Raw genomic sequence first — 27,429 nt, forward strand, 5'->3', positions numbered from 1 at the left:
CTGCCATTAGGAAAACTAAGCGCTGGTATGTTCCTGCATTTTTCAGTCCTAACAGGCCAAATATTCTCAGATTAATGAGAATATGTGCTTCTAAATGTAGGAATAAACACATTTTGTATCATCTTTTGTACCTTGGGAGATGACTCCCATATCTGCCAGTGTTGTTATCATTGTTTTGTGCAGAATTTTGAAGTAAAAAAAAAAAATCAAAAAGTGATGCGTATGACGTCCGCATTAACTGTCTTGAGTCACGGCAGTTCTCGTGGACTCTAACACGCGGTCGCAGGACGACCGTGATCCCAGATGGCGGCCGGCTCGAGCTACACCATCACATTCATGAGAGGGATGGATTATACAAGAGGCTCACAGACAGCTCTCCGTTGACTCTCCAACTACTCCGTCTTCGTCTGAGGTAACGCTAGTGAGCTAGCAATGGAAACAATCTGTATTTATGGTTTTGAGATATGGTGGCGGAAAGATGTTTCAATCACAGTTTAGTCATCCTGCATTTTTTCAGGGGAAAGAATGTGGATCGTGTCCAAGCTTGAAGGACGTTTTAATTCAATGCTTTACCCGTATCACCCAAACAGGGCAGTGAAACACAGGAATCATCACTGTTGTCACAACCAAACAATACTACAAAACGTCAAACATTTGCTAGTTCCAGTTTCTCAAATGTGAGGATTAGCTTTTCTCCGTTTTTATTTGAAATTTGTATATATATATATATATATATATATATATATATATGTGTGAGTTTATTGTTCACTTTACTGTTCACTGGACACTACAATATGTTTTTCCATTTTCTAGATTAAAAAAAAATACATGATCGCTAATGGCAGCCCGAGTGTTTTGCAGTGGATTGTCCCCTTTAAAAAAAAGGTGTGATCCCACGGGAGCAGATTCACAGACATCATCAGCGTATTTAGGTGATCGAGACAAACCGAAATGAAAAGCAGATGTGGTGACTGTATGGGGAGAAGGAGGCGCTGATCTCTCTCTCTCTCTCTCTCTCTCACAAACACACACAGGGTTACTGTGAGTGTGTGTTGGCTGTACTCAAGGCCCCTTGGGACGAACTGCTTCACCAGCTGTGTTCTGACACACAGGAACACTGAGGGCCTGGGGACAACACACACACACACACACACACACACACACACACACACACACACACACACACACACACACACACACACACACACACACACACACACACACCTCAGATCACATATGCACATTCAACCATCTCTGGATGAGAAACAAACAAACAAACTAATGGATATGCACACAAACACTGCGCAAACAAATTGTTTTATTTTTTGACCTCCACGCTTTCGTGTATTCGCCCTCCTCTGGTCTGAACGGTTCATGACATATGCAAAATAATTTGTTGGATCAGTGTCAGAAATATCACATTTGCTAGCCCTGTTTTTAAGTGCGTGTCCTCTATTGAAATATGAACATGTTAAATGTCAAATACGGTTTGGTTTTTATCTAAATGAGGAAGAGGAGAAAAAAATGGAGGAGAGAAGCAGGAGGAGGAGTGTTTAGTCGTCTGTGGAACAGACACTTGACCTGGTTTCTCAATGCTGCTCTGGGCCGAAAAACAGCTGGAGACACACACCCACACAGAAATAAACATAATACACTAGACAGCTGGGAAATAATACAACACTATCGTACATACTGACTTTCAATGGAATATTGTGAATATATTGTTATGGGGGGAAAAACAATTACAAAATGTATTTGTACCTCTTAGGGACAAAGATCCATCTCGGCTGAACTGTTCACAACTAAATTTCACACAAAGGCCATATCCTGTTATGAGGGGTCACAAACCTTGGGTTCATGCCAATTTTTTGAATTGTGGTTCGGAGTTTTGTGTTGTCCGTATACTGCGACCAGATCAGTCAAAACCACATTTACAAATGGATTACAGAGACTCTAAAACGAAGCAACAATAAAACGTTCAAAATTGTACATGCACGAGAGAAAACACACACACACACACACACACACACACACACACACACACACACACACACACACACACACACAGTGGAGATGGAAGACAGTCTGTCCATCCATCAGCTGGGAGGAGAAGAGGCGACAAGAAGGTGGGATCAGGGGAACGAGTGATGGGAGACTGACAGAGGTGAGAGACAGGAGAGAGAGTGAGTGGGTGAGTTTAGGTGAAAGGCAGAGTGTAGGTAGGGTGTGTGTGTGTGTGTGTGTGTGTCAGAAAGAGAAAGGGGAAGACATGGGTCTAAGTGACACAAAGGAGTGGGCTGTCTGTGATTGTTGGAGTAAGAGAGAAAACAAGGAAACAGACAGACTATTGGACAGACACACCGATGCCTAAACTGCTGTGTGTGTGTGTTTTTATACGTGTGTGTGTGTGTGTGTGTGTGTGTGTGTGTAAGGTCCGGTGAGACAAAAAGCTGATGTCTTTGCTTTGTAAGACTGAAAGCTGATCCAGTTGTCCAATGCACAATTTGATACGAGAGGACCAGCACACGCACACGCACACACACACACACACACGCACGCACGCACACACACACAGACAGACACACACACACTTCTGTAGAATCATCATCGGCTAATGTTTCAGCAACAGTGCAACAAAGACTCTGCTTAAACAGCACTTAGACACACACACGGACACACAACCCAACCTTTATGTACACAAACATACAGCAGCTGGTTGTCATCACCGAGTCAATTAAAGTAGAGTAGGTTTAAAAGTAGAATCAACTGCAGGAAAGTGTCAGGTGAATTGAGAGAGAAGACGGGATCGGTTTAATGACATTCTTTTCTACTTACTTAGAAAGAACAAGAAAGAACTGGAAAGTTAAAGTTTAGTCTTGGATCTTCATTAAATCACTGCATTTACACCATTGTCGTCTGAAGGCCAAATGATGTCAAGAGGAAGTGGAGGATGGCCCCCTGTGAGCCATGACATCATCCTTTAGCTAAAGGCTGGTATAGAGGAGCATGCAGCAGCTAAATAGCCAGATACGTTTCTCAGGAAGAGACCAAACCGGTGCCTTCACGACTTTGTAAGGCGATAGTATGCTCGTCGCATTTTGATCAGGCTCTGCTGCCCCCATGTGGCAAAGATTCTGCATTCATGTCTGCTTCCCACTCAAAGTGGGGCAACTTAGCGAGCTCAGTCACTCGCTCACATTAATTCTACTGTAAGACACAATATTGTTAGTTTGTGATCTTCTCCCCAGAGTAAACACATTTGTGCATCTCAGAGAAGACGTGTCTGCAGCATGTTCCCTCCACAGTCAGTGGGCTGGAAAAGATTCATACACACATACTGCACCCTGGGCCCATGCTATCTTAACTAACGCGTAAACACACGCACACACACACACACACACACAAAATGAGATCAGGACCAGTGGGCCTGGATAAGTTGCCCTCTGACTCTCTCTTTCTGCAGCTTCCCAGGTCGACGACGGGTTAACCGCCTCAGTGCACCAGCAAGGCATGCATGGAGTGCATACCGCCGTATGTGTGTGTGCATTTATACGTCTGTTAAGCCGTTAGTCATGAGCTAATGTGGCCAGAGCAGTGTGTGTGTGTATATACAGTATATATGTGTGTTTCCATGCATGTAATTCTGCAGCAGAGTGCAGGCATGTACAGCCTGTACATATGACGCTCTGGAACATGGCATTAGACTTGCAAAGGGACGTGTGTGTGTGTGTGTGTGTGTATGTGTGTGGCTGACAACCTTCCATGTAGGTTATGCTTAAAGTAAACGTGGAAATGCACTGGAGGCGTTGGATGTACATGTACATCAGATACACAGAGCCGTACTGAGACACATGAGCACGCTGCTCAAACTGTCGCTGTGTGAGATCGACGGCTGAGGGTGAATGAGAATAATGAGTTCAGTTTGTTTAGAAACCAGCAGAGCAGACAGGTCAGTCAGCCCATCTCACAAGAAACCACTCAAAATGGAATATTTACATTTGAAATAGATTACATTTCAATTATTCCACTTGCTCTGTATCCGTTGTTTAAATATCAAACTTATATTGGATATTTGGGGTGGGCGACATGGATAAAATCCTTTATTACCGAGTCATATTCATTGTGACATAGCACATTTTCTAGAAAGTCAATTGATAAATACGTAATGGATAAAGAAGAAAAGAAAATCAAGCAGGATTGCTCCAGTTTGGCTAGTCCGGCAAATTAACTACCTGAAAACTACACCGTCATATTGATACTGTATAAGAATCGAACAAAAATCAAATTCTGTCCCAAAGCAGTCCTGCTCAGTGAATTATTAATGCGTCCCGGTAACAGTTTAACCTCCAGCAATGCGTCACTCGACATCATTCAATCTGTCGGGTAAACGGAGTGGAGAGAAAGCAAGAAAGTCTCCAAAATAACACTACTGAAGGAGCAGATGGACGTCTGAACGTGTGAACACTGGGGTGGTGATCATGTGAGCGGAGGAGACTTTAAACAGGAGGAGGAATCTGACCGCCGGTGTTGAGACGGGGGCCGCTGTCTGCTCCTGCTGTTCTCATCGGGGGCCGAGTATCGACGGCGGGGTCGCCTTCCCCCGCTTGTTCAATACCTCTGTCCTCCGCTTCCTGTCTGCACGACACCCGACGCCACCGCACTGTGTGTGTGTGTGTGTGTGTGTGTGTGTGTGTCTTATGCTGCAGTATTTGCTGGTGAGCGGGGATAAGGTTGCATGTTGTTCTTTTCGTGGCAGCATTTTCCTGAGTGATGGAATCCCTGAGAGGATTTAATGTTGGTGGCGGTCACGAGCCTCGCTGACCATAAACACAGCCGTCTCACTGCAGAGCTGTCTCACTGCACAGCTGTCTCACTGCACAGCTGTACGCTGGACGCTCACCACACCCACAGACAGGCAGGCAGAGAGAGTCAGCACTGAAATGTGTGAATGTTTACAGTCAAATTAATGAATAAATGACAAACCAACTTAATTATCCAAACCTCAACACACACCCTGAATCACACCTGACCCAACATTTAACTTACTTTACAATACACCATGTATCTGATGGGGTCTACAACAAGAATTGACCTTAAAATCTGCTAATTTCTCCCATGGCCTTGCATACCTGCAATCAATGCAATACACTCCATGTAAAATAGGTGAAATTTAGATATGTCTGTCTTCGTGTGTGTTTCAGCCTCCTAAATATAAGCTTGTCACATCGTCCAGAGCGAAACCAGCGGACAGCTCAGCTGAGGCAGAGGAATGGTTTTAAGTGCTGCCGCTGCAGCTCCGCACACACAGCCCATGAGATAAAACAAACACACTCTCACAGCGAGGACCAACACTGATGTGGGAGACAGTGACAAACAATATTTCATGCAATTCATTTAAAAAAAAAGGCACAAAAAACTCTGCATCTTAATGTTCTTAATGCAATCTTTACTGTAGCAGAAAATTGCAACAGTAGAAAATCATCATCATAAAATAATAAAAATACATACGAGCAAAAAGATGATCAGGCGGGTTGGAGACAAACCAACAGTTTATCCAGATGAGCTAAACCACTGTATTTGGGGGTAAAACTGAAAATGCGCACACCTGAGATGTGTATGAATGAATCCCACAGTCAGTGCAGTGGGTCAAAGCTGAGGCCGGATGTTTGTCTGTGACAACAGACAGTTTAGGTGATAATTTGACCGTTAACCTTCATGATCTCTTCCATATAAGTTTGACTAACTTGGAGGTTTGTCTGATCCTGAATGATTGTGTTTAAACTTTAGTGAGTGAAGGATTAATATGAATAGGAAATTCTAATTTAAAAGCTAGAGTTGGTATAAACCAGAAATATCCTTTAAAACCTTTTTTGTAATTGTTTGTATGTGCTATTCTCCTGCTTTGCACCATATTTGGGCAGAGGAAAAAAAGAAAAAACATGTTCGTCAATATGACAGATGCGTTCTCTGTGTTGTAGCACCAGAGGGTGAAAACAGACGCTGAGAAGGACTCTGTTTCTTCAACATGCCCTTTAAAGTGCCATATTTTGAGGGAGGTGACCCCCCCCCCCCCCCCCCCGACACACACACACACACACACACACACACACACACACACACACACACACACACACACACACACACACACACGATCAATCTGAACCCCTGTGGTAAGACGGCACTGCTCATACACTTCCTAAGACATGTTCAGTGTGTGCTTAAAGCTGCAGCTCACACACACACGCGTTTTGGTGTGCACGTATTAAAGTGTGTGTGTGTAACTGTCAATCTGTGTTTACTTTGTGTAGACAGGTATCTCCGCCTGTTAATGTCTGCTTCCCGAGTCTCAAAGTGTGTGGGTTTTTTTCTGCGTACATCTGTCTCTGTGTGTCAGTTTGCATGTGTCTATCTGTCACTGTCTTTGTTATATATATATATATATATATATATATATATATATATATATATATATATATATATATATATATATATGTGTGTGTGTATTTGTGTATGTGTGCTCACCCATGCTGTTGGTGGAGCTGCACCACATCAGCAGACAGCCGGTACACAGCAGGTTGAGAGCCCCGAACAACAGGATCCTCCACGACTGAAAACGACAACAAGCAAACAAAATAACTGTTTAGGAACAAAAAGGAAAAAGAGCAGAGTGGCTCAACCTTCTGCTTGAGGCCCAAGGGGGAGGGGGGGGGGGGCATTCATTATGAATAGTTTTTTTAACGGAATGTTCTCTTTTTAAAAAGCTGGCGGGAAAACAAACTGAAGACCCGACAGCTGAACACAGTTCTCATAGTTGGTTTTACGAATGTTGATGAAAAAGGTTAATTACAGTCAATATCATCAGCCCCATACATGTAGAACAGGAGTAGGCAATGTGGAGGAGCCAGGGATCGAACCGCCAATCATCTGATGGGAAGACGACCCGCTCTGCTTCTGATCCACAACCTCCGCTCTGATTTAAATACTCACATTGTCTTTCTATGACCCGCCCATTTTAGATGATCAATTTAGATGATCAATGGTAGAGAAGGGTCCCAAAAGGTCTTTTTTTAAACCTAGCTCACTCAATTAACTTCCAGGAGCTTAATGGAACCTTGGAAGGAACAAAAGACCAATTTAAACGTTTAAATAAAATTTAAAAAGACAACCAATACCCAGATGAACAAGTCTAATCACAGATGGACAGGAAGCTCGTAGTTGCTTTCAAGAAATGTAGTCGGAAAATGATTGAGACTCCAATCATTCTCTGGCTCCAGCATCTAAAGAGTGAATAACTTCGGTTTTAAACAGAACATGTTTGGGTTTTGGGCTGTTGGTTGAAGAAGACAAGACATTTGAAGACGTCACATTGGACTCTGGAGAAATCCAATCAACGAAAAAAAAAAAATATTGTAAAAATTGCCTGCAGATTAATTGGTGACGAAAATAATAGATATTTGCAGCTTGAGTCCCACCTCTCTAGATTGGGCCAAGCTCCAAAAACACTGGGTCCTACACATCCCATAATGCAACTCACTAGCATCTTTCGTTATATTCGTGCACAAGCCCAAACACAGTACAACCGTGAGGACACGGAGCTCCTCCAGAGCCACAGAAGATATTCTCCAACTGTTTTCTCCTGAACAGGGTTTCCCCGGCTGTCAATCAGCGTCCCGTGGCAGACACTCTGACAGATGACCAGCCGCCGTCCAACCTAAATCCAAACCTACAAAACCGACTGGGAGCTGCTGGGTTTTGGCTGCTGCATGCGGAGTGAGCTTCCTGCCCTGCGGTCGACCTGCTGTGCCGGGAGATTTGGGGGAAATCTCTGACTGAACGAGTGACTGCAGTCTGAATCAGTTCATCACAGAACTACCAGCTCAGGGGAAGGTCACATCCAGAGCAACCGGAGAGCAGGAAACATGCCTAGTGCTGAGAAAGAGCAGCTCTGCTCATATGGAACGTCAGCAGGTCTGATTATGATAAAACATCAAAATGCTTTACAGTATAAATCAATTTCAAGATGTTTTATTCAGGAGCTGCAGTCACAAACTTAATTACAAAAACACTGTAATGACTAAAGAGGACAAAGACCGAGCACTCAAAATCCTTCCATTGCTCTCTAGAGAAAAATATAATAACATGCAGTACATATTTAATTATCCGGTCTGACTTTTAAAATAAAGACTGGAAATGTTTTCTATTTAAGTACATAACTGGATTATAAAAATACATACAGGCAGTTGTACGATCAAGTGAAGGTGAACGCGTAGCCTGCAAAGTGCCCGTCCAGAGATTATAATTTTTTGACAAACGTGATGCTGTTCCTCTAGATTATCTTTCGGCTGCAAAAACTACTTGGTTAAGATTTGGGGGCTATGGACTGGTGGTGGAGAACAGGACGTGAACTGCGGTCTCTGTCCACCACAAAAGTCTTCCTCCGAGGTTTTATGAGACATTTCATCAAGGTTGTTATGTTGTTTAAGTGACATGGACAAATGACGAAAAACATAATTTTTTTTTGTCCGTACAATGTGTACCAGAGGCCATTCAACACTGTTTGTACTCCATCCGCCAAGATGTATGTTCAGCAAAATCTTCAATGAATACAAAAAAATTTAAACCGTGAGTCTAAATTCGCCCTCAGAGCAGAAAGAGAGAGTGCGTTTGTGTGTGTCAAGAGGGAAATAAGAAATGGAGCAAGGGAACGAACGTGTGTGCGTGTGTGTGTGGCGTGCGCGTGTGTGTCCTGGCCTGTCACTTTGCGTTGGAGTCATATGCCGTGGTGGGGAGCGCCGAGTGCTGTGAAATCTACAATTACTGTGGTGTGCTGTGTTATGACAGCACTAGGGCGTCTGGTGACAGCACTAGCCAGCGACAGGCATGGGAGACCCACAGAGTGTGTGCGCGTGCACGCGTACATGCGTCTGTGTGTGCAAACAGAGCGACAGCACTTGGCCCAAAACATTTCCCAACCCCCCCACCCATTCACATACCCAGACACTCAGCGCCTGGAGGAGAGGGCACGGCTACGGTTGTTAGTCTGACGCTCTGCTGCCCCCGTCTGTCCGTCAGCGGCGGTGCTCGCCTGCATAACGGCGAGCCAGCATATTGAGGTTACAGCGCCTCAGTCAACCAGGTACTGTATTAAATAAGGAGCCCATGCTGATGTCAGGTCCAATTACATCACTGTTCAGCGCCGCGCCACGCTGCGGCATCATCGAGCAGCGCCGGGGAAATGTGTGTCATCGTGACTCATATTAGCCTCTGAAAAAGGGAGGTGGAGCAAGAAGGAGAGAGGTCAGTTTAACCATAACAGACTGGGACTACGTGCAGGGGGAGGAGTGGGACTCTTCGGCCCCGACTGAAATCTGCAGCACGCCGTCACGTCCACGACACGGCTCGCTTTACGGTGGCAATGAAAACACAAATAAACCTCTTCCTCGGAGCGGAGCCGGCGGGGTTCAGCATCTCCAAGGTGGCCGTGTTTTCCTCTCAAAATAAACCTACTTGCATAATAGATCGGCGGCAGCGGCCTGTTTACGTAGACGGGGGAGTTTTTTCGACTCGGCTGCTACGCCAGAATTGAGACGACGTCTGGTCCTCTCACTCTTCTGTCCTCTCCCGTTCCTTTGCTGATGGCCACATTTTGTTAGTGTAACAGCGTTGGATGACCTTAAGCCCAAATATCCAGCACTACAAACATGCAGTGTATGCATGCAATGTTTCTCTGTCAATTCATCCAATAAAAAGTTGCCTCAGTAACTCGATCCTGCTTCAAGAGGACTTAATATCCTATTCAAAAACAGTGCAAACACCCAAACATGTTCAGTGCATGTATTCATTTGTATTATAGAGAACTTTGACTATGTGTGCATCTTTACAGGAAATTAAAAAGGGTCAACTTAACTGATTTTACGAGTCCTGAAAGACGAACAGAGGTTTGTCAAGTCAAGCAGGGTCTTATGAAGCGACACCATTGAGTTGCATTATGGGAGGTGCAGGATCTCGTGCAGTCGGAGCTTGCAGCGCTTTGTGACCCTGCCGATGTGCAATTTCTTCATCCGTCATGGCCAATAAGGAGGATGAGGGTGGCTGATTTGTCACTTTAAATTTAGTTTTCTTTCACTTTTAAGGATTTTGTTATGTTACGGCCTACTCTAACAAAAGTTTCTCCTGTCCAGTTGTCACAGTTGAAACACCTCGTCCGAAGCGTCCTGAGGCCCTTGGTGCCCGTCGGTGGTTTAAAGGCTTCTGAATCTCAGAGAGAACGCTGACAACATCTGATATATTTGGCATAAAATAGCATATATTGGGCGATAAAATATGCCGGCTGTAAAAACTGCAGGCTACCTGAAATCAGATGTGGACAAAGACGTTGTTTTATTTCGCAAAAAGATAACAGGAGACACGAGACGAGGGCGACGAGGAAGCACATCTCAGCTTTCGCCGGTTTGAACTCTGTTTGGTCCCTAAGCCGTGTACGACACCGTGTAATCCAATCCAAGGCTCTATGGGGGAGCAAGACCCCCTGCCAGCGTGTGGTCAAAGTGGATTATAGTACAATGACACTGACACACACACACACACACACACACACACACACACACACACACACACACACACACACACACACACACACACACGTCTGAGATCCTGTTACGTTCATTATCATGGCTCCAGTGTTTTCTTTGTAATTTGTACATCCCTGTGTTGTTCAGAAGCATGTTTACCTTCAACTCTACATCTGTGCCTGTTTTGTTGGGAAACAAGGCAAACTCCTACTTTTTTTCCATGCAATACATTTTTTGACAAAAGAAAATCACTTCAAACCTTTGAAATTAACATGTTTAGGACAAATTAGGACAAACTGTTTCGTAGCGGTGAGTTTAGTGTTACTTCTGAGGTGGAATATTCAACATATTCTCATGAAGGCAGATCACAGCTTGCAGTAAAGGAAGTGCCTTCCTCTGCATTTAAATGTTGTTTATAATTTTCCTAAGAACTTAAAACTGTTACAAGTTTTCCAACTAACAGTAAAAGAAAATGCTGTGAAAGCCCTATTTCCGCTGGACCAGAATTGTTTCGACCTTATTTTACAAGGAAAGCTCATTACTTGAGATGAAGAATCCCTCTACCAGTATCCTGGCCAAGAATTACATGAGCATTGTGTGTTGCATTTGCACAAGAAAAAAACATTTACTGCCCCACTGATTGGAGCTTTCCCCATTAAACAAGTCCATGCTCAGTTGGCCCAACGGAAAATGCTATCAAATCATGAATAAGCTCTCTAATTTCACAATAAGATGCCACTTCTATTGCAGTCTAACTACTCACTGAACCAAAAAAGTAAGAATGAAGTAAACAAGTTGAAGAAAAAAAACAATAATCAGACGTGACGTTAGGTGGAACTTCCTGCAGAAGTGGTTGAAGAACTTTCTATGTGGGTTTGGTTCTATTTCACAACATCGATTGTACTCATTGGTATGTATTGTAACTGAAATGAATCAAAGATGATGACAAATTATGTAAATGATACTCAAAAAAGTATGAATGTGGGTAGAGCAATACATTAAGTGGTCGATGTGTTTTATTCTCCTCTAGGCGTTTGGCTTCTCAAGTTCCAGCTCGAGCTTAAAAGCAGCAAACTAAATTTAAAAAGACGGCCTAAATGATATTAATTTCTGCACTTGTGATCAGTGCAAATAAAATACATAATATACAGAAATTAAGACAAATGTGTGAAGCTGTCAGACAAAGTGGACCAGCTGTCAGCTCGGGGCTGATGGTATTTTACTCACTGCTGCTTTCACTGGAACATGGTGACCTGCTAGAAAAACAGGATTACTGGAGGTGTTTGCAGTACAATGTGATCATAAAGTGAGGATTTACCTCCAGACGCTAACTACCGAGTTAAAACCAGGAGGAATGAGCATGTTTGGATGGTGAAAACCAGGTGGATTTAGTTGGTTGATGATAAAAAATATTTAAAAAATGTAATTTAATTTTGTTGTCTTAAAAAAGGTGCAAGATCTGAGAATGGGATCAATTTGATTGCCCGCCAATGGCTCTAAATATGGCGCGCCTGAGCCGGCGGCTTTTGGCTCGCAGTGCTGGAAGCGCGTACAGTACAAACTACGAAACGGCGAAAGTGCTGACAGAGCTAACGTGGTCAACCTGAGGGGGAACCAGGGCCCGGCTGCTGCGCTTCCGCAACGGCAAACTTGCGTTATCAGTTATAACCTGAGCAACGGTTGTGAGCCAACCAGGGATACACTCACATGCACCAACTGTTGCCCGGCAACAAAGCAAGGAGATGCTCTGACAACAGCAGACACAGAGGGTCAGGTAGACATTTCTCCACTGTCTCTTTAGATAAATAATAGCCGTTTGCTGCTATATTAATGTTCTGAATACAACAGCTCCTTTAAAGAAAATATAATGATATCATATTTAAACACACACACACTTACCCGTCTATCTGAGGTGACCAGCCGGAATTCTTGCTGGAGTTTTCCAAAGAAGGACTTGTGCGTCTTCCTGAATGGATGAATGGTGCCCTGCAAATTAAAACAAATAAATAGTAAATATCAATACTAACTAACTTTTAACTTGAGAATAGATCATGGGACTTCATTTGATTAAGTGTAGTGTGCAGGCTAATAAAAAAGGTGATGGCTGAAATAATTCTGCACAGTTGTCAGGAAATTACATTTAGATTAATTTCGGCACAATCAGTTCATCAAGTCGGTGATAGTGATGCACAGCAGGAGGCAAAGCCTGATCTGCACTGCCACCAAGTGGTGTGTCAGTGTACAACATTGATTTCAGCAGCACAGGATGTTAAAGACACCAGGTAACGATCTAATCTGCAGTGTCTCTTTACAAATGAGAAAGTTATCATATTAACTCAAATATTTACGTGACTTTTTTTTTTTGCTTTCGTCATATTTTTTATGGAACCCCTAAAGTTCCACTGGACTTTTGTCGACAAATTACTATCTTGTGTCCGTGTCATAAGTCAAAGACTTGACTAAGTCTTAAAACCTGTTCTTAGAAGTTATGCACATACCAGGCCGAGCTGTGGGCTATTTTCGGAAGTAATGCAAGCTCCAGTACAAAGACTTTCTGTGCACGCTGTTATAGAGAAGAGGCAATAAAGGATAGTCATCAACCCTAAAACCCATCCAATAAAACCCCCAAAGACACTCACCAAGACGTATGTGTCGTGCTCATGCTTCTTCCTGTGCAAATGGACATCTGTGGAAGAATACGGATGCCAACATGTAAGAACAAAACACAACATGAAAGATCCGACAAGGAGTTAAGGTTTCTGCAGTTTGGTGAAGATAATCAGATGAAGATAATGGCTCTACGTAAAAGATCACAGTTGAAGTTAATAGAGGGAACAAACCACTATACTGCAAACTCCCTTTCCTAACCTATGATGCAGTGTTGTTATAGTTACGTGAGACAATACAAATTTTGGGGTGTCCTGCAACATTTACAGAGGACGCACTCCACCTTGCAAGTCCACAAACCTCAAAAGAACAAAGTCCTTATTAAATGTAATATCCGGATTAATAATCTTCATGGAAAACAAGCATACGTGCGACATCACACAGCAAAGGACACATTAAAGAGTGAGAGACGATTGTTTCGACCAGCATCGTGCAACTTCATTGACAATAAGATGAACTGCAACAGGATCCCATCAAGGAACAGGAGTCCTCTTCTGGAAATACTTGATTTTATATCACATTTTCATCAATGCGATGATGATGGATTGATCAAGTATCAAATTCCCTGATTTACACAAAAACTGAGATTGTGAGATATCAGTGTCACTTCATCTTTAATGTTTCTCTACCTGGTTACATCTCTGTATATGATACATACATTTTTTTTAAGCCAACACTTTTATTATACTTAAATAAGACTTTGAATGGAAGACTTTAACTTACTTGTAACTGTGTATTTTCACTGTAATAGTAACGTTAACACTGTCGCTTGCTGAAACGTAACACAGGTTCACTGCTAGCTAGATTAGCTACACACACACACACTACACGTCTACAAACAAGATACACGGACACTAAAGGGGCACAAAACTGTACACGGACCATAAAAGACACCGGAAACGTGGGGACTGTCAACAACAATAACAACAACAACGGAAAACCTCCGCTGACGTTCACAGCTGAACTCAGAAACAGCTGTTAGCCACCAGTTTTGCGACGTGTTGTTGGCAGTTAGCCTGCTAGCATAACAAACCTGAATCACAGACGTTAAGGACATCCACCGACACCATGTCAGGTTTATCCAGCGGCCCCACTTTCCTCTCGGTGACTCCGGACGGCACCACGTCCGGCTTCGTGCCGAACTTTCTGGGGTAATAGTCCCCGGCATTGTGGTAAGACAGACCCGAGGACGTGGACATCATTCCGTCCATCGCCATTTTGGACTTCCTGTGTTTCTTCTTCGTCTGGTTTAAAAGCGGCTTGTTCATTAACGCGCACACCGCCCCCTGCTGTAGCGGAGTATGTAGTGTGAGCGCTTCGCCCTGGATTACTTTACATCTTCAGCTAAATAAAGTAATGAAGAAAGGGTTCTTGTACAATCAGCCTGTTTCCAGAGCCGTATAAAGAGGGAGTCGCGTTCACGGTTCAAAAATGCTTGCTAAATATAGTCAATAAACTAATCAGTTTACAATATTCACATAGAGCATATAGCTATATGAATATTGTAAATCGATTAGTATAGTTTTGAGGTAGGCTAGTTGTACTTTACAGAGTATTTCCATTTTCTTTATACTTCTACTCCACTCAATATATGTATTGTATATCCATACATGTACATATATATACATATAGACAATTTAATTAGGGGTTGCTTTCGTTTGTTCGTGCTTGTTGAACAGATGTATTGATAAAGTATTGTTTTTTTACTCACAAGGCTTTTCACTCACAAGTGTTTAACTGAAATAATCTTCACTTCACCTGGTTCACTTCAGCCTCTCTGCCTCTGCTCTGTTTGCTCGCTTAGTTCGGCATGTTTGTACTTGTGTGTATTTGTGTGTGTTGTTCGAGGAGCTCAGCCTGAAACAGAGAGCTGAGGAGATGGTCACTGCAGCACGATTAAAAATAAATAAATATATTAGTACTTTTAAATATAACAGTCACGTCACGGCTTATCAATACTCCGGTCTTTATTTAATTCTGTGTTTTGGTAGGTATACACTGATGACAAATATATAAATGTAGTTATGAAAATAAGATTCCAATTCTGCCAATGCATCTACGTAAATGTTGCTCACTGTTCATTTAGTAGACTAGTATGAATCTGTAACACTTTACTGAAAGACAAAGTGTAGTATAGAAATATTAATATATATTGTATTTATTATGAATATTAATGTGCAAATGAAATGAGATTGTTCTATGTTTTACAGTCAATTGTTCAAATTAAACAACCTATTCACGTTTCAAAATGTTTATTTTATCCACCAAATCATGAATTTAGACAATGAAATGCCAGATAAATTGTTAACATGAATTAATTAACTCATTAGTTGCAGTTCTACTCCTGGATCCAAGCAAACACCAACGATTCAGCCAATCAGGTTCAGGTTCTGCCCATGTTTATGTAGACTGACAGAATATCGTCCCAAACACGGACGAGAGCAAAAACAAAAAAACAAAAATGTAACCATTTTTCAGATGAACCAATAAAACGTTTAAATGTAGATGTGTGCAGAGAGCTTTGCGGTTCTTCAGACATTGAGCAGGAAGAGTCAGCGGGACTTCAAAAAATTATTCATGTAAAGTGCCAGAGAAAGAAATGGAAGCGTGACAGATTCAAGCGTGGAAATGTGTGTATTATGTCTGGGGCCCCAAAGAGCTCTATGTGTGTGTGTGTGTGTGTGTGTGTGTGTGTGAGTGTGTGTGTGTGTGTGTGTGTGTGTGTGTGTGTGTGTGTGTGTGTGTGTGTGTGTGTGTGTGTGTGTGTGTGTAGAATATGCTGCTCATTTGTACGGTAGTGAATGGTAATTTTTGTGTGCAGTTTTTTAAGTGACACAAGTGAGAGGCTCCTGAGCTGAGTGGCGCCCCGAGAGAGAGAGAGAGAGAGAGAGAGAGAGAGAGAGAGAGAGAGAGAGAGAGAGATGAGTGGGAAAAACAAAGTTAAAAGAAACAAGTATCAAATAAGTGGAATCATATACGAAGTGGAAACACGAAAAAGATATGACAGCGAGTGAGACAGACAGATTTATTGCGGTGCAGACTCCATCTGGCTTGCAGCCATGATCAGAAACTGTTTCCCGCCACATTTGTCAACCAGATAACTACAACATGAGCATGTACAACAATGCTGCTGACAATTACTGTGCTGGAATATATGAAGAAAAGTGCAGCTCTTAAATCTGCCAACAACACCTGACTCCGTCATGGACTCTCTTTCTGTCCACTTGAGATAATTATATGTAAAAAAAAATTATATTTAAAACGCACACACATATATTACGCGATAGCAGCATGGATTAATTGTCTCTACAGGGAAATTGTTGATAAAAGTAAAAAAAAAAAGAAGAAAAACCTCAAATAATGGCAGCCCTCCGTGGAGGGTTTGCCATAAAAAAGAGCTGAAAACAGTTAGTGTGAAGTGGAACTATAAAACTTCATAATGCGCCGCAAAAATGAAGCACATGTGCCAGAGAATGAAGGAAATTCCTTCTTTCGAACGTTGCATCCGGCCTCGAACGTTGCATCCGGCCTCAGGTAGTATTTTGGTCATGCACATATACACTTTGTGTCCTGAGTCCTTGAAAAGCTCAAAATCACAATCACAGTTTTTCCAGAGACCAGATCAAGAAAGAAGAAGAATATTTCTTTAAAAAAGGAAGGAAAACATCACTTTGTTGCAAAATTCACATCCTTTCACTTTATCTAATGCACGCTTAAAATACAAATTAATTAGATGTATTTGATGCCCCATGCTCATCATGTTACCCAAAACAGCCGAGTGGGCAAAATGTCTGTCAGTATTTTTGGCAGTTTCCTGTTCTCGCTTTTTGGTTTAACAACTTCCCGGCTTATTTTCATACACTGTGTAACCAAATGTCCGTCCCCCGTCTACAATATAGCCCACAATGCCCGTGTGTACAAAGCCAACTCCATGAAGGAATGGCTTCCCCAGCCTGGGGAGGAATAACTCGACTGGTGGGAGCTCTGACCTCCACCCCGTTCAACACCTTTGGGATGAACCGGAACAGCGTCTGTGAGCCAGACCTGCTCACAAAACACCAGAGTGGAACCTCCTCGCTGATGCTGAATCGCTTCCTGCAGGTTCAACGTCGAGTGGAAAGCCTGAAACCACAAATAAGGAACAATAGAAGAAGAAGAAAAGAGAAAATAAATACATTGAAAGTCAATGGACCGTTACCAAAGGATTTGTACCCACAATGCAGCAGGGCTCCTTTTCATCATTGGCATATGAAGGCAGACAGAGGATGTGCCTTTTGGGAAACCACATGACCTGCACTTCTATTTAACTGAATCTTGATTTCTGAATCCCTCTAAAGCCCTCTGAGACCGGCGGCTGACATTATTGTATTAGAGCGGCTTAGTGTGGAAGCTGGCGCTGATATGTTGGTATTATATAGGATAGGATATATGCTTTATTCATCCCCAAGTTTATATGAAACTAGATGATTGAATGAATCCATTAGTCCTTTTTTTGCGAGGGAAAAACTGGTAAACTCCCCTTTACAGACACACAAACTTTATGGACTAATCCCGTGCAGTTTGAGGCATAAAGTGTGATGTAAATGTGTTATGTTCGCCTCTTCCTAAAATGGTATATTGGACTATTTCTAAACAGCTATGGAATTTGCATGAATCGGGTATAACTGGAAAGCTCTTTTAGGGGCTAAAGGTTTTCTCCCCTTTCTATCCGGTTGTGGGGAAGTTCAGAGATTTTTTTGGGTCTTGTTGGCAACTGTTGCTGCAGTAAACATCCGTAAAATCAAAGAAGTGAATGTCTTTCTGAGCTGCGCAAATAAAATATGATTATATCGTTTTTAGTTGGTAATTGTGTGTGTGTGTGTGTGTGTGTGTGTGTGTGTGTGTGTGTGTGTGTGTGTGTGTGTGTGTGTGTGTGTGTGTGTGTGTGTGTGTGAGTGAGTGAGACTTGGGGTCTGTGGACAGTCTGTCAGCATGTACCTGCCGTCTGGTAAATATTATACAGAGGCATATCGCATCATTCACTTTTTTATAAACATACACATTTTTCTACGTGTGTGTGTTTGTGTGTGTGTGTGTGTGTATGTGTGTGTGCATGCGTGTAGTAAAAGAGGAGGTCCCTGGTGCCTCCTCCTTTTACTACTACCACACACACCCTTTCTCTCTCTCTCTCTCTCTCTCTCTCTCTCTCTCTCTCTCTCTCTCTGCTACTAACTCCCAGTTAGTTACTCTCAGCTGCACAGAAAGCAGCTTCACTTCTGTACTTGTTTTAAAAGCCGAATCATTGCTTTACTGAATCAAGATGAGCACCAACACCTTCACCACCAAAGTGCAGTCCAAGTTGCAGGAGGCCGGGGGGATCAGCGACGAGGAGAAGTTGTACAGATACAACGGGGTGTTGTACCCGCGCCTCATGTGCCCAGAGGATCACCTCAAGGCTCTGGAGAACATCGAGGCCAGAGAGGACGACATCATGCTCGTGGCTTATCCCAAATGTGGTGAGTTTAAAAAAAAGAAGCTTTTTAAAGTCGGAGAGCAACAACCGTCAGATGGTATTACATTTTCTTTTGTCATAAATGATTAATGATGTTTTAAGAGGGTCATTTGTCCATCTGTTAGGGCCATCTGAGCTTTGATCTTTGACCTGCTTTGCGACTGTTGCTTGTAATGTTAATGATTGTAACACTGGGGATGGTAAACTTTTTATTTATTAGTTTTTATGTTTTAAGCAGTGGTAGACGTAGTGCTTAGATATTTTACTGAAGTGAAAGTAGTAATACCACAGTGTAGAAATAGCTCCATGTCCCGCATTTTCTAATTCTAAAGTTAAAAAAAACATCAACATATACTTAAAAGAGGTATAAGTGCTCAATGTGCAGAATGCCCTACTTCAGAATATATATATATATATATATATATATATATATATATATATATATATATATATTTCAATATTGGATTATTATCATTGTTGCATTAATATATTCAACACACAATGTTGCAGCTGGTAAAGAAGGAGCTCATTATATTCAAGAACATCAATTTTCCAATAATTAGTATAAAGCACCAGAAATTGGAAGTACTCAAGTAAAGGACAAGTCCCTCAAAATTGTAGTTAAGTGCAGTATTTGAGTAAACTACTTTCCACCACTGACTCTGATTTTATCCATCAAAGCTTAACACACGAGTGCAAAAGCAGAATTAAAGTGACCGTTCACCCCAACATTCCCAAATCCGCATCTTTCCTCCTACTTGTAGTGCTGTTCATCGATCTAGAATTTTGGAATTCTTGCTGTGAGTTGCCCCGTTTTGGAGATATCGGCCTATGAACTGAAACATCATCTGGAGTAACCGGGTCATGATTTCACGAAAGAGACATTGCTGTTGAGTTTTTTAATGTTTTTTTTTCTTTGGCACTTTGAGTGCTATATAGTCCAATTATATCCCAGAGAAGGCGGTCATCTCTGCGGCCGTAGAGCTGTTAAGTTGCGTAACAAGCGTATCGTCAACATTTAGTTCTGGCTTCTCACGGGACACTTTTATAAAAGTAAAAGTGTCTCAAAGTTGGAGCAAGTGTGCACGTTGTGGCAAGGACGGAGTCTTGATGAATGATTTGACAAAAGGTCACCAGGACTGTGGGGTGGTCACGAGATAAAACAAAGGGGATTGAGAATAGACTTTCCTCTCATTTTTGATTATTTTTTGTATTATTAATTATATTCCAATTCTTGCAAAAGTAGATACAACCGTGTAAAATGCTAAATATATAAGCTAAAGGGACCACACCTAAAAGCATTTGCGTAAAACCCAGTTTGAATTTTATCGGCCGATTGAATGCTTATGCTTCAAACAGGCCCAACTGCACCGACCACCAGAAAGTGAAAGTGAAACTTTAACATTGTGAACAACTTTAGGTTGAGACAACACAACTAGTTGGTTAGGTTTAGGAAAAGATCATGTTTTGGTTTCCAATAAGAAGGCTTGTTGCGTAATACTTGGCGTGAGTGAAGTGTGTGTTTAATATCTGATGATCAAATAAGTCAACCTTGACTTTTGCTTTTACACAGACAGATGTCTCCTGAATGTCTATGAGGCTGATAACCTCCATATTTGAAGGCCTCTAATAAAGTAATAAAACAAGGAGAAAACTAATGCTGAAGATAAACCGATCACAAATAGTGGACTGTGACTCTAGACGAGTGGTTACTTCCTGTCACAGACCTGAATCTTTGCTTCTCCTTTTTTTTCTACAGGTTTTCTGTAAAATCGCAAAGTAGTCTGGCACACGGGAAATGTATGTTTTTACACTTTGGTTTTTGCACGAATAAAAAAACATATAAAAATTGTTACATTTACAGGTGATTTAGAGGAAAACCTGGTCAAATGTTCGAGAGCTCCATACAATAAAGAATTACAAGTTTTATTCATGTGAGTTGGATATTAAAAACTGCCCCTTTAACAGCATCTCCTGAGCCCATCAACCATTCAATAGCCACTTTGCTCACATCAATTTGCAGGACTTCTGGGTACTGCAGTGCATTAATGTGCACTAATACCTGAGTGAATGATGATTTATTGATACGTAAAGGCTCCACGTAACACCACATCTAATCTCTTTCTCTTTAAAACACAAAGCGCTCACAGTTTGGTTTTCCGAGGAAGAAAAGCGTGACATTCCTGCTGTCGCCGCGGTGCGTTCAAGGAATGTGACATGTTTTCTTTTTGGGGTTTACTTTTGAGAGGTTTTTTGCACACCAGCTTGCTGGTGGAGCAACGACACGAAGACAGACTTGTTAATCGCCTTTGGAGGAATGTTATATTACACACACTCATCCTTCATCTCCATGTGTAGGGGCCTGTTTGGCTTGGGGCCCCGCATGGGGGATAGTAGCGCTTATCTATGGGTGTGTGACAGCCCCATCAGCCCGGTCAATGGGGGCCTCTTTTTAAACGGCTAAATGGGCCCCTTTTGATGTTACAGCCGATTATATCAGTGCTACATAGGCCTTTAACAGTGTTTCACTGGTTTCTCTGTGTGTGGCACTACATGGCAATACAGTTGTTTTTCCTCATCCCTGTCTTTCTCGTAAAAATACTAAATGATAAATCACTCCAGCAAATAGCCAGGCAATCTCTGCTGCCATCACCTGACCATACCTGTGTGTGTGTGTGTGTGTGTGTGTGTGTGTGTGTGTGTGTGTGTGTGTGTGTGTGTGTGTGTGTGTGTGTGTGTGTGTGTGTGTGTGTGTGTGCAGGTTTTAACTGGATGGTGGGCGTGATGAGGAAGATCATCACAGAGGCCACAGGGAAGGCAGTGGAATCAAAGATGCCGCCGCTGATCGAGTTTTTTGGGCCGGATGTCATAAATGTACTTTTCTTTTCATGCCACTCTCTACTTACTCTACCATATTCATCTCACTGCTTTAGTTACTTTCCAAATCAAGATTTCTTTACACACAAAACACATGAACGCACGTGTACAAGTACCGCATTAGAAGCCAAACCTCATAAAGTAAACTGGTGGTTAGGAAGTCAATCTGTTGGTGCTCAAAAGTCAAACATAGTGCAGCGTCTTTGCAGTGAATTTTAGTAATCTGAGACAGATGTGTGATCTCTCTTTAGAGAGTTAGATGAGAACGTTGATTCCACTCCATTTGTTGCAATGCTTTCTTCTGTGAAGAACAACCACCATTTTTCCTTCACTTAGTAGTTTTAGTAGTTTCAGACTAAACCAAACCTCAGAGTAATTTTTGACATGCTTATGCTTATTTGAGGTAACTGACAAATATCAACAAATTGCATTCTGCTTGTAATGCTAATGCTAATGCTGAATAGCAGCATATACTTGTATATTGTAACAGATCAAGTTTCTCCCCGGGTCCCCTCAGGGTTTGGGTAAGACTCCCTCCCCAAGGTTTCTGGGGACTCACATGCACCCCGACAACATTCCTGCCTCCTTCTATGCAAAGAAAACGAAGGTAAGTTTCAAAACATCTGCAGCAACACGTTCTCCTGATTCTCCTCATGTCATCAACTGTGATGCAATTATATCAAAGTATAAGAGGTCCTTCCCTGACTCAGATAGAAGACAAATATATTTAAATTTCAAATCTATTTTCCATATTTCTTTCTGACATGTTTGGTTTATTTATGTGTTGTGCAGATTCTGGTGATCTTCAGGAACCCAAAAGACACTCTGGTGTCCTACTATCATTTCTCCAACAACAACCCGGTCCTCCCATCCGGGCAGTCCTGGGAATCCTTCTTCTCCCAATTCATGAGTGGAGATGGTGAGAAAGAAAACACACCTTGAGGTTATCACAAATACCTCGATACCTTCATAAGCAAACAAGGTCATCAGCGAGAAGATTGGCGACTTCTACATAGTTATTCTTTTGTTTGTCATCGGTGCCATCCAGTAACTCTTTGAGCTCAGACTCTTCAGGCTTCTCCTTTCCTTCTTCTTCTTCTTCTTCTTCTTCTTCTTCTTCTTCTTCTTCTTCTTCTTCTTCTTCTTCTTCTTCTTCTTCTTCTTCTTCTTCTTCTTCTTCTTCTTCTTCTTCTTCTTCTTCTTCTTCTTCTTCTTCTTCTTCTTCTTCTTCTTCTTCACTTCTCAGTGACTTTGCTCTTAAGATCTTCCAGCTGGGGCCCTCCTGCCCTCGATATGATGATTCTCCAACTGCATCCTCATTTTTTCCCTTTAGCCGCTCCAAATTAACGTGATTATCCTTTATAATGCAGGTTTTGTGGCTTGAGAACGTTCTGATTAGCATTCATTTCCTCCTGACACCGACCAGACTCCATAAAACACAGAAATTGCCTTGCACATCTCATCGCCTGACTTTATGACTGCAGCTCCGCTGTGTTTATGGGCTAATAAACACTGTGTAAAGCTGACTCAGCCGGGTAATTGTGGAAGTTTGGGATTTGTTTGAGTCCAAGTGGGGCTAAAGAGCCAGTACTGCTCAGTGAATGTTCTACATCAAGACACTCATAAAACTGCGGTTCAGGTGCTTCTCACGCCTTCATGGGCCAAAGGAGAGCGGTTTATCAGTACTTATACCATGACGTATTGAAATCCTTTCTTGAAGTAAAAGTACCCAAAGTATCATTAACAACTATTCAATTATACCTAAAAGGTCAAATAACTGCATTAATTTGTTCACTTCAATAAAACTAGTACCAGAGAGTCTGGGATTTGTTTTATCCTATTTAAGGTCGCGGGGCGCTGGAGGCCATCCCAGCTGATATTGGGCAAAGGTGGGGCACACCTACTGGCATATATTCCACAGTAGGTGTGGACCCCTTTGTTTATATAACACAAAAGGGCCCACACCTACTGTGCATATACATCTAACCCTAACCCTATTGTGCATATATTGCACAGTAGGTGCGGTTTAAAGCAACAGCAAACATTTATTGTGCAGCTACTTTGTCAGATGAACAGCAGAAGATTAACTAGCTCCAGAGCGCTAGTTGTTTTCAGTGCAGCTGTACATTGTGTTTCCAGTGACTGCTTCAAAATAAAAGCCTGAACACTTGAATGCATCCGCAGCAGCAGTTGATAAATGTTGAGTAAAACCGGGAAAACAGTGAGGCGGCGATCTCCATCAAGTGGTAACCCTCCGTGGCTGAAATATAAACCCAAATTTACTGCAGAAGTACACACATACACACTGTATCTGCAAATACCTGCCTGCAGAGATTAGAGCGCTGTACAGAGGTTAACTTGATCGCTTTATCTGTTACTGCTGACACAATCTGCTTTCTTTGTTTCCCTGTCATTGGCAATCTCTCTCCTGTCCTGGTGAAACCTTTACTGCTGCCATCACCTGACCTGTGTGTGTGTGTGTGTGTGTGTGTGTGTGTGTGTGTGTGTGTGTGTGTGTGTGTGTGTGTGTGTGTGTGTGTGTGTGTGTGTGTGTGTAGTTCCCTGGGGGTCATACTTTGATCACGCTCTGGCCTGGGAGGCGAAGATGGACGACCCCAACGTTATGGTCGTCACCTATGAAGAGCTAAAGCAGGTAGAACATACAATGACTTAGAGAGTGGTAGCTTTCAAAGAATGTATAAGAGTAATATTGAATATGAAAATTCAAGCACATTGATTCATATTCATATGAAAAACAATCACTGCGTAGAAGTGTCTGTCTGTAACGGCTCTGCTTTTTCTTTCTGTGCTGCAGAACTTGAGCGACGGCATCCGTCAGATCTCCACCTTCTTTGACATCAGCCTGACGGAGGCTCAGGTGAAGCAGATCGCAGAGGGGAGCACCTTCGCCGCCATGAAGAAGAGCGCCGCCAACTCCCACGGGACTATGGGGAACGTCGTCTTCAGAAAAGGTGCTTCATTTATTTTTTGGGAGTGTTTTTACTGAAATTACTAACTGTTTCATCCATTGAAGGCATTTGCTTTTAAACTAAACAATGTGCATATATACTGCACATACCTGCAACATAGAACTGCACTGAAATATTGAAGCCAAAACTGTCATTTATTTAAAAAAAATCTATTATTTTGGAGATTTTCTGCCTATAATTTAGGTAAAAATTAAAACAGAGATATCTGTGTTTGTAAAAGAAGCCTTCATATACACATTTAGCATCTTGGAATTCAAGCTTAATTAAAGCTTTGCAGCATGTATTTGTGTATGCATTCAAAGCAGCAGAGTTTAAGTGTTAAGAAGCCAAATAATTGCACTGCTGCAAGTTACGATAACTCAAATCTACTCTAGTTTTCAATGCAAGTCTATCATAGAATGTTAAATAGTCTAACGTTATTAATAAAAAAAGGAAACCTAAAGACACAGTCCGGCTTTTTGGGAAATGTGCTTGTTTTCTTTTATTCTGAGTGAGTGAAGATGTTGGAGTTAGTAAATGATTAGCCTTTGAAATGGTTCAAGGCTTCAAAACAGCAGTCCACAAACCAATGGGTGACGTCACGGTGACTACGTCCACTTTCTATATGCAGTCTTCTTCTCTGCCAAAATAAAAACCTAAATGCAGCATCATTTAGCGTTTTAGCAAAATGTTATAACAGAAATATCATAACTGTTATGACAAAAAGAGATTTAATGTGTCCCTCTTTGTTAGCTTGAACTTCAGTGGTGCAGATACAGAATACAAACTATTTGTTACTTATGTTGAAGCTTTGAGAATAAATTGAAGGGGTAAATCCAAAGGTTTTGAACTGCGCCATACTTGTGTCCTGAGCAGGTGAGGTCGGGGACTGGAAGAATCACTTCACACCAGAACAGAGCAAAGAAATGGACGACGCCTTCAACAAACACCTGGCAGGAACCAGACTGGGAGCCAAACTCAACTACAAATTGCACTGTCAGTAGGAATCAGGAGAAGAAGACAAGAAGGGGAAAGAGGGAGGGAACGAGAGGAGTTTCTTTGGAGGCAGTTCAGGGACAAAAGTTCATTTGTCACAGCCTCAGAGAAAGAGGGAATAAAATGAAGAAAGGGTTGGAGCAAAAAGGGAATAAGGGCTTGGATTTTTGTTTGTTTTATTAACTCCAAACTGGAACTGTTGTTGCTGTACGAGTTCTACAACAGAACACAATAAAAGAATAGTTTCACATTTTGGGAGATAAAGAATAAGAAATACAGATTTAACAAACGAGAAATGTAACATGTAATCAGTTACTTTTAAAGAGACAGTGCACTGTCCCTTTAAGAAATGCGGTAGACACTAGAACAGATACTGTTTACAGTCTTTTGGAGAGTGGAATCAATCTTTCTCAACAGACTCTCAAAAGCAAAAAGAGCATATGACCCAAAATGTCAAACTATTCCTTCAAACCCCTTATGAGCAACAAAGTTTGGCTGTGTGAATAAAACCAGCATTCAAAACATGACCAACACAATGATCAACACAGGAAGCAGAGGAATATGGATTGTTGTGACCTCAAGATTTGACCATTTATATTAATTAAAAGTAAGAGAACTTTCTGGAGTTTTTGTCTGCATAATGCTGTCACATGTCAATGCTGTCAAAACCAGAATTGGTTTAAGGCAAACCAACATACTTTATACAAAGCATAGAAATGTATTAAAGTACAAAGAAATTAAACAGGAAATAAGACAATTTGAAGATAAAGAGTTTAAAGATGGGCAGAAAAAGCAGGAAGAAAACAATTACAGTGAAGTGTGATAGGCTACACACACCCCAAAACATACACCTCCAATAACCTGAATGCCTTTTGTAGGATTCAAGTGCAAGAATCAAGCAAGGCACTGGCATTGTATGCTTTAATTACATACAAATGAAACTTAAATTGTCACCAAGACATACAATAGGACCTAGCTAATTCCATTTTGATGAAGAGAAAGGTGATTTGAGTGTTTGGTGTTTTCCTGCTGGTTGCTATTTGCTCTGAGCACATACAGGTGTGTATGTAAACCGGTTTATCCAAAAGAATACCTGTTTTCAGCATCATTTAGCAGCTAAGGTTTCACCTGTCAGATATTTTTCACAAGCACATGAGTGTTAAGTCCCAGGTTGTTTAAACAAATAACAGTTTTGTTTATCTTTATACCATGAGTTACCTGAATTCAGGTGCATTGCAACAACTGTGGCTTTGAAACATTACTGTGATGAGATTATCAGATATTATAAATATGCATATAACTGTACATGATCAAAGTAATGAAATGAAAATAAAAAACTCTTTTCCGGATCGCTTATTTTTTCTCCATTTGTATGACTCCATCTCAATATCCGACTATTTATGTCAAATTATTAGCTAAGAAGGAAATAACAATCGCGCCTGCCTCGTGTGTTTTATTCTGAAAGGGCCCACCGGATGTGGTGTTGTTATTGATCCAACGGTAACTTAACGGCGGTCCACTGTGTGGCGCGTGAATGAATGACATCATGCGGGCTTATGTCGGTCTCCATCTGCGACATGACACCTTCAGACACTAACGGTGAGACGTTTTTGTTTTTTAAACTCTGCCGCTGCACCTGTCAGAGCGGCACGTCAACGGTTTTCCGGTTAAATGAGTCTGCGACTGTTTCCTGGTAGCTCGCGAGCCAACGTCCCAGGTAGCTAGCTGCTAATGACGCTAAAGATGGTGCGACGTCTTTACCTGTTACGCGGTTGTTAAATGGACGCTTGAAGGTAACGTCAACCGCTTGTGTCAGTTTTTTTCATTTATTATTATTTATTTAGTGTGCGGGGAGCAC

The 27,429-nt window shown here is 41.8% G+C and overlaps 2 protein-coding genes across 2 annotated transcripts in view; one reads left to right on the forward strand and one right to left on the reverse strand.

Moving 5' to 3' along the window:
* The window catches only part of slc30a6 (solute carrier family 30 member 6), a gene marked incomplete at its 5' end in the record, with an annotated part of 46,271 nt that extends 31,816 nt beyond the window's left edge, over positions 1-14,455 (reverse strand). Inside the window, 4 exons of the mRNA XM_079230065.1 lie at positions 6,523-6,607; positions 12,471-12,557; positions 13,211-13,257; positions 14,272-14,455. Coding sequence (XP_079086191.1) covers positions 6,523-6,607; positions 12,471-12,557; positions 13,211-13,257; positions 14,272-14,455 — 403 coding nt within the window. The remainder of the gene's footprint in view (positions 1-6,522; positions 6,608-12,470; positions 12,558-13,210; positions 13,258-14,271) is intronic.
* A 4,145-nt stretch (positions 14,456-18,600) lies between these two features.
* On the forward strand, positions 18,601-25,579 carry sult6b1 (sulfotransferase family, cytosolic, 6b, member 1; the record flags this gene model as incomplete). Its single annotated transcript, XM_079230022.1, has 7 exons — positions 18,601-18,733; positions 21,491-21,603; positions 22,124-22,213; positions 22,399-22,525; positions 24,165-24,259; positions 24,422-24,578; positions 25,452-25,579. Exons 1-7 carry the CDS (start codon positions 18,649-18,651, stop codon positions 25,577-25,579), a joined length of 795 nt encoding a protein of 264 aa, XP_079086148.1. The 5' UTR covers positions 18,601-18,648.
* Between the last annotated feature and the right edge of the window lie 1,850 nt (positions 25,580-27,429).

This window comes from Taurulus bubalis, assembly GCF_910589615.1.
Source record: "Taurulus bubalis genome assembly, chromosome: 14".
Taxonomy (NCBI): domain Eukaryota; kingdom Metazoa; phylum Chordata; class Actinopteri; order Perciformes; family Cottidae; genus Taurulus; species Taurulus bubalis.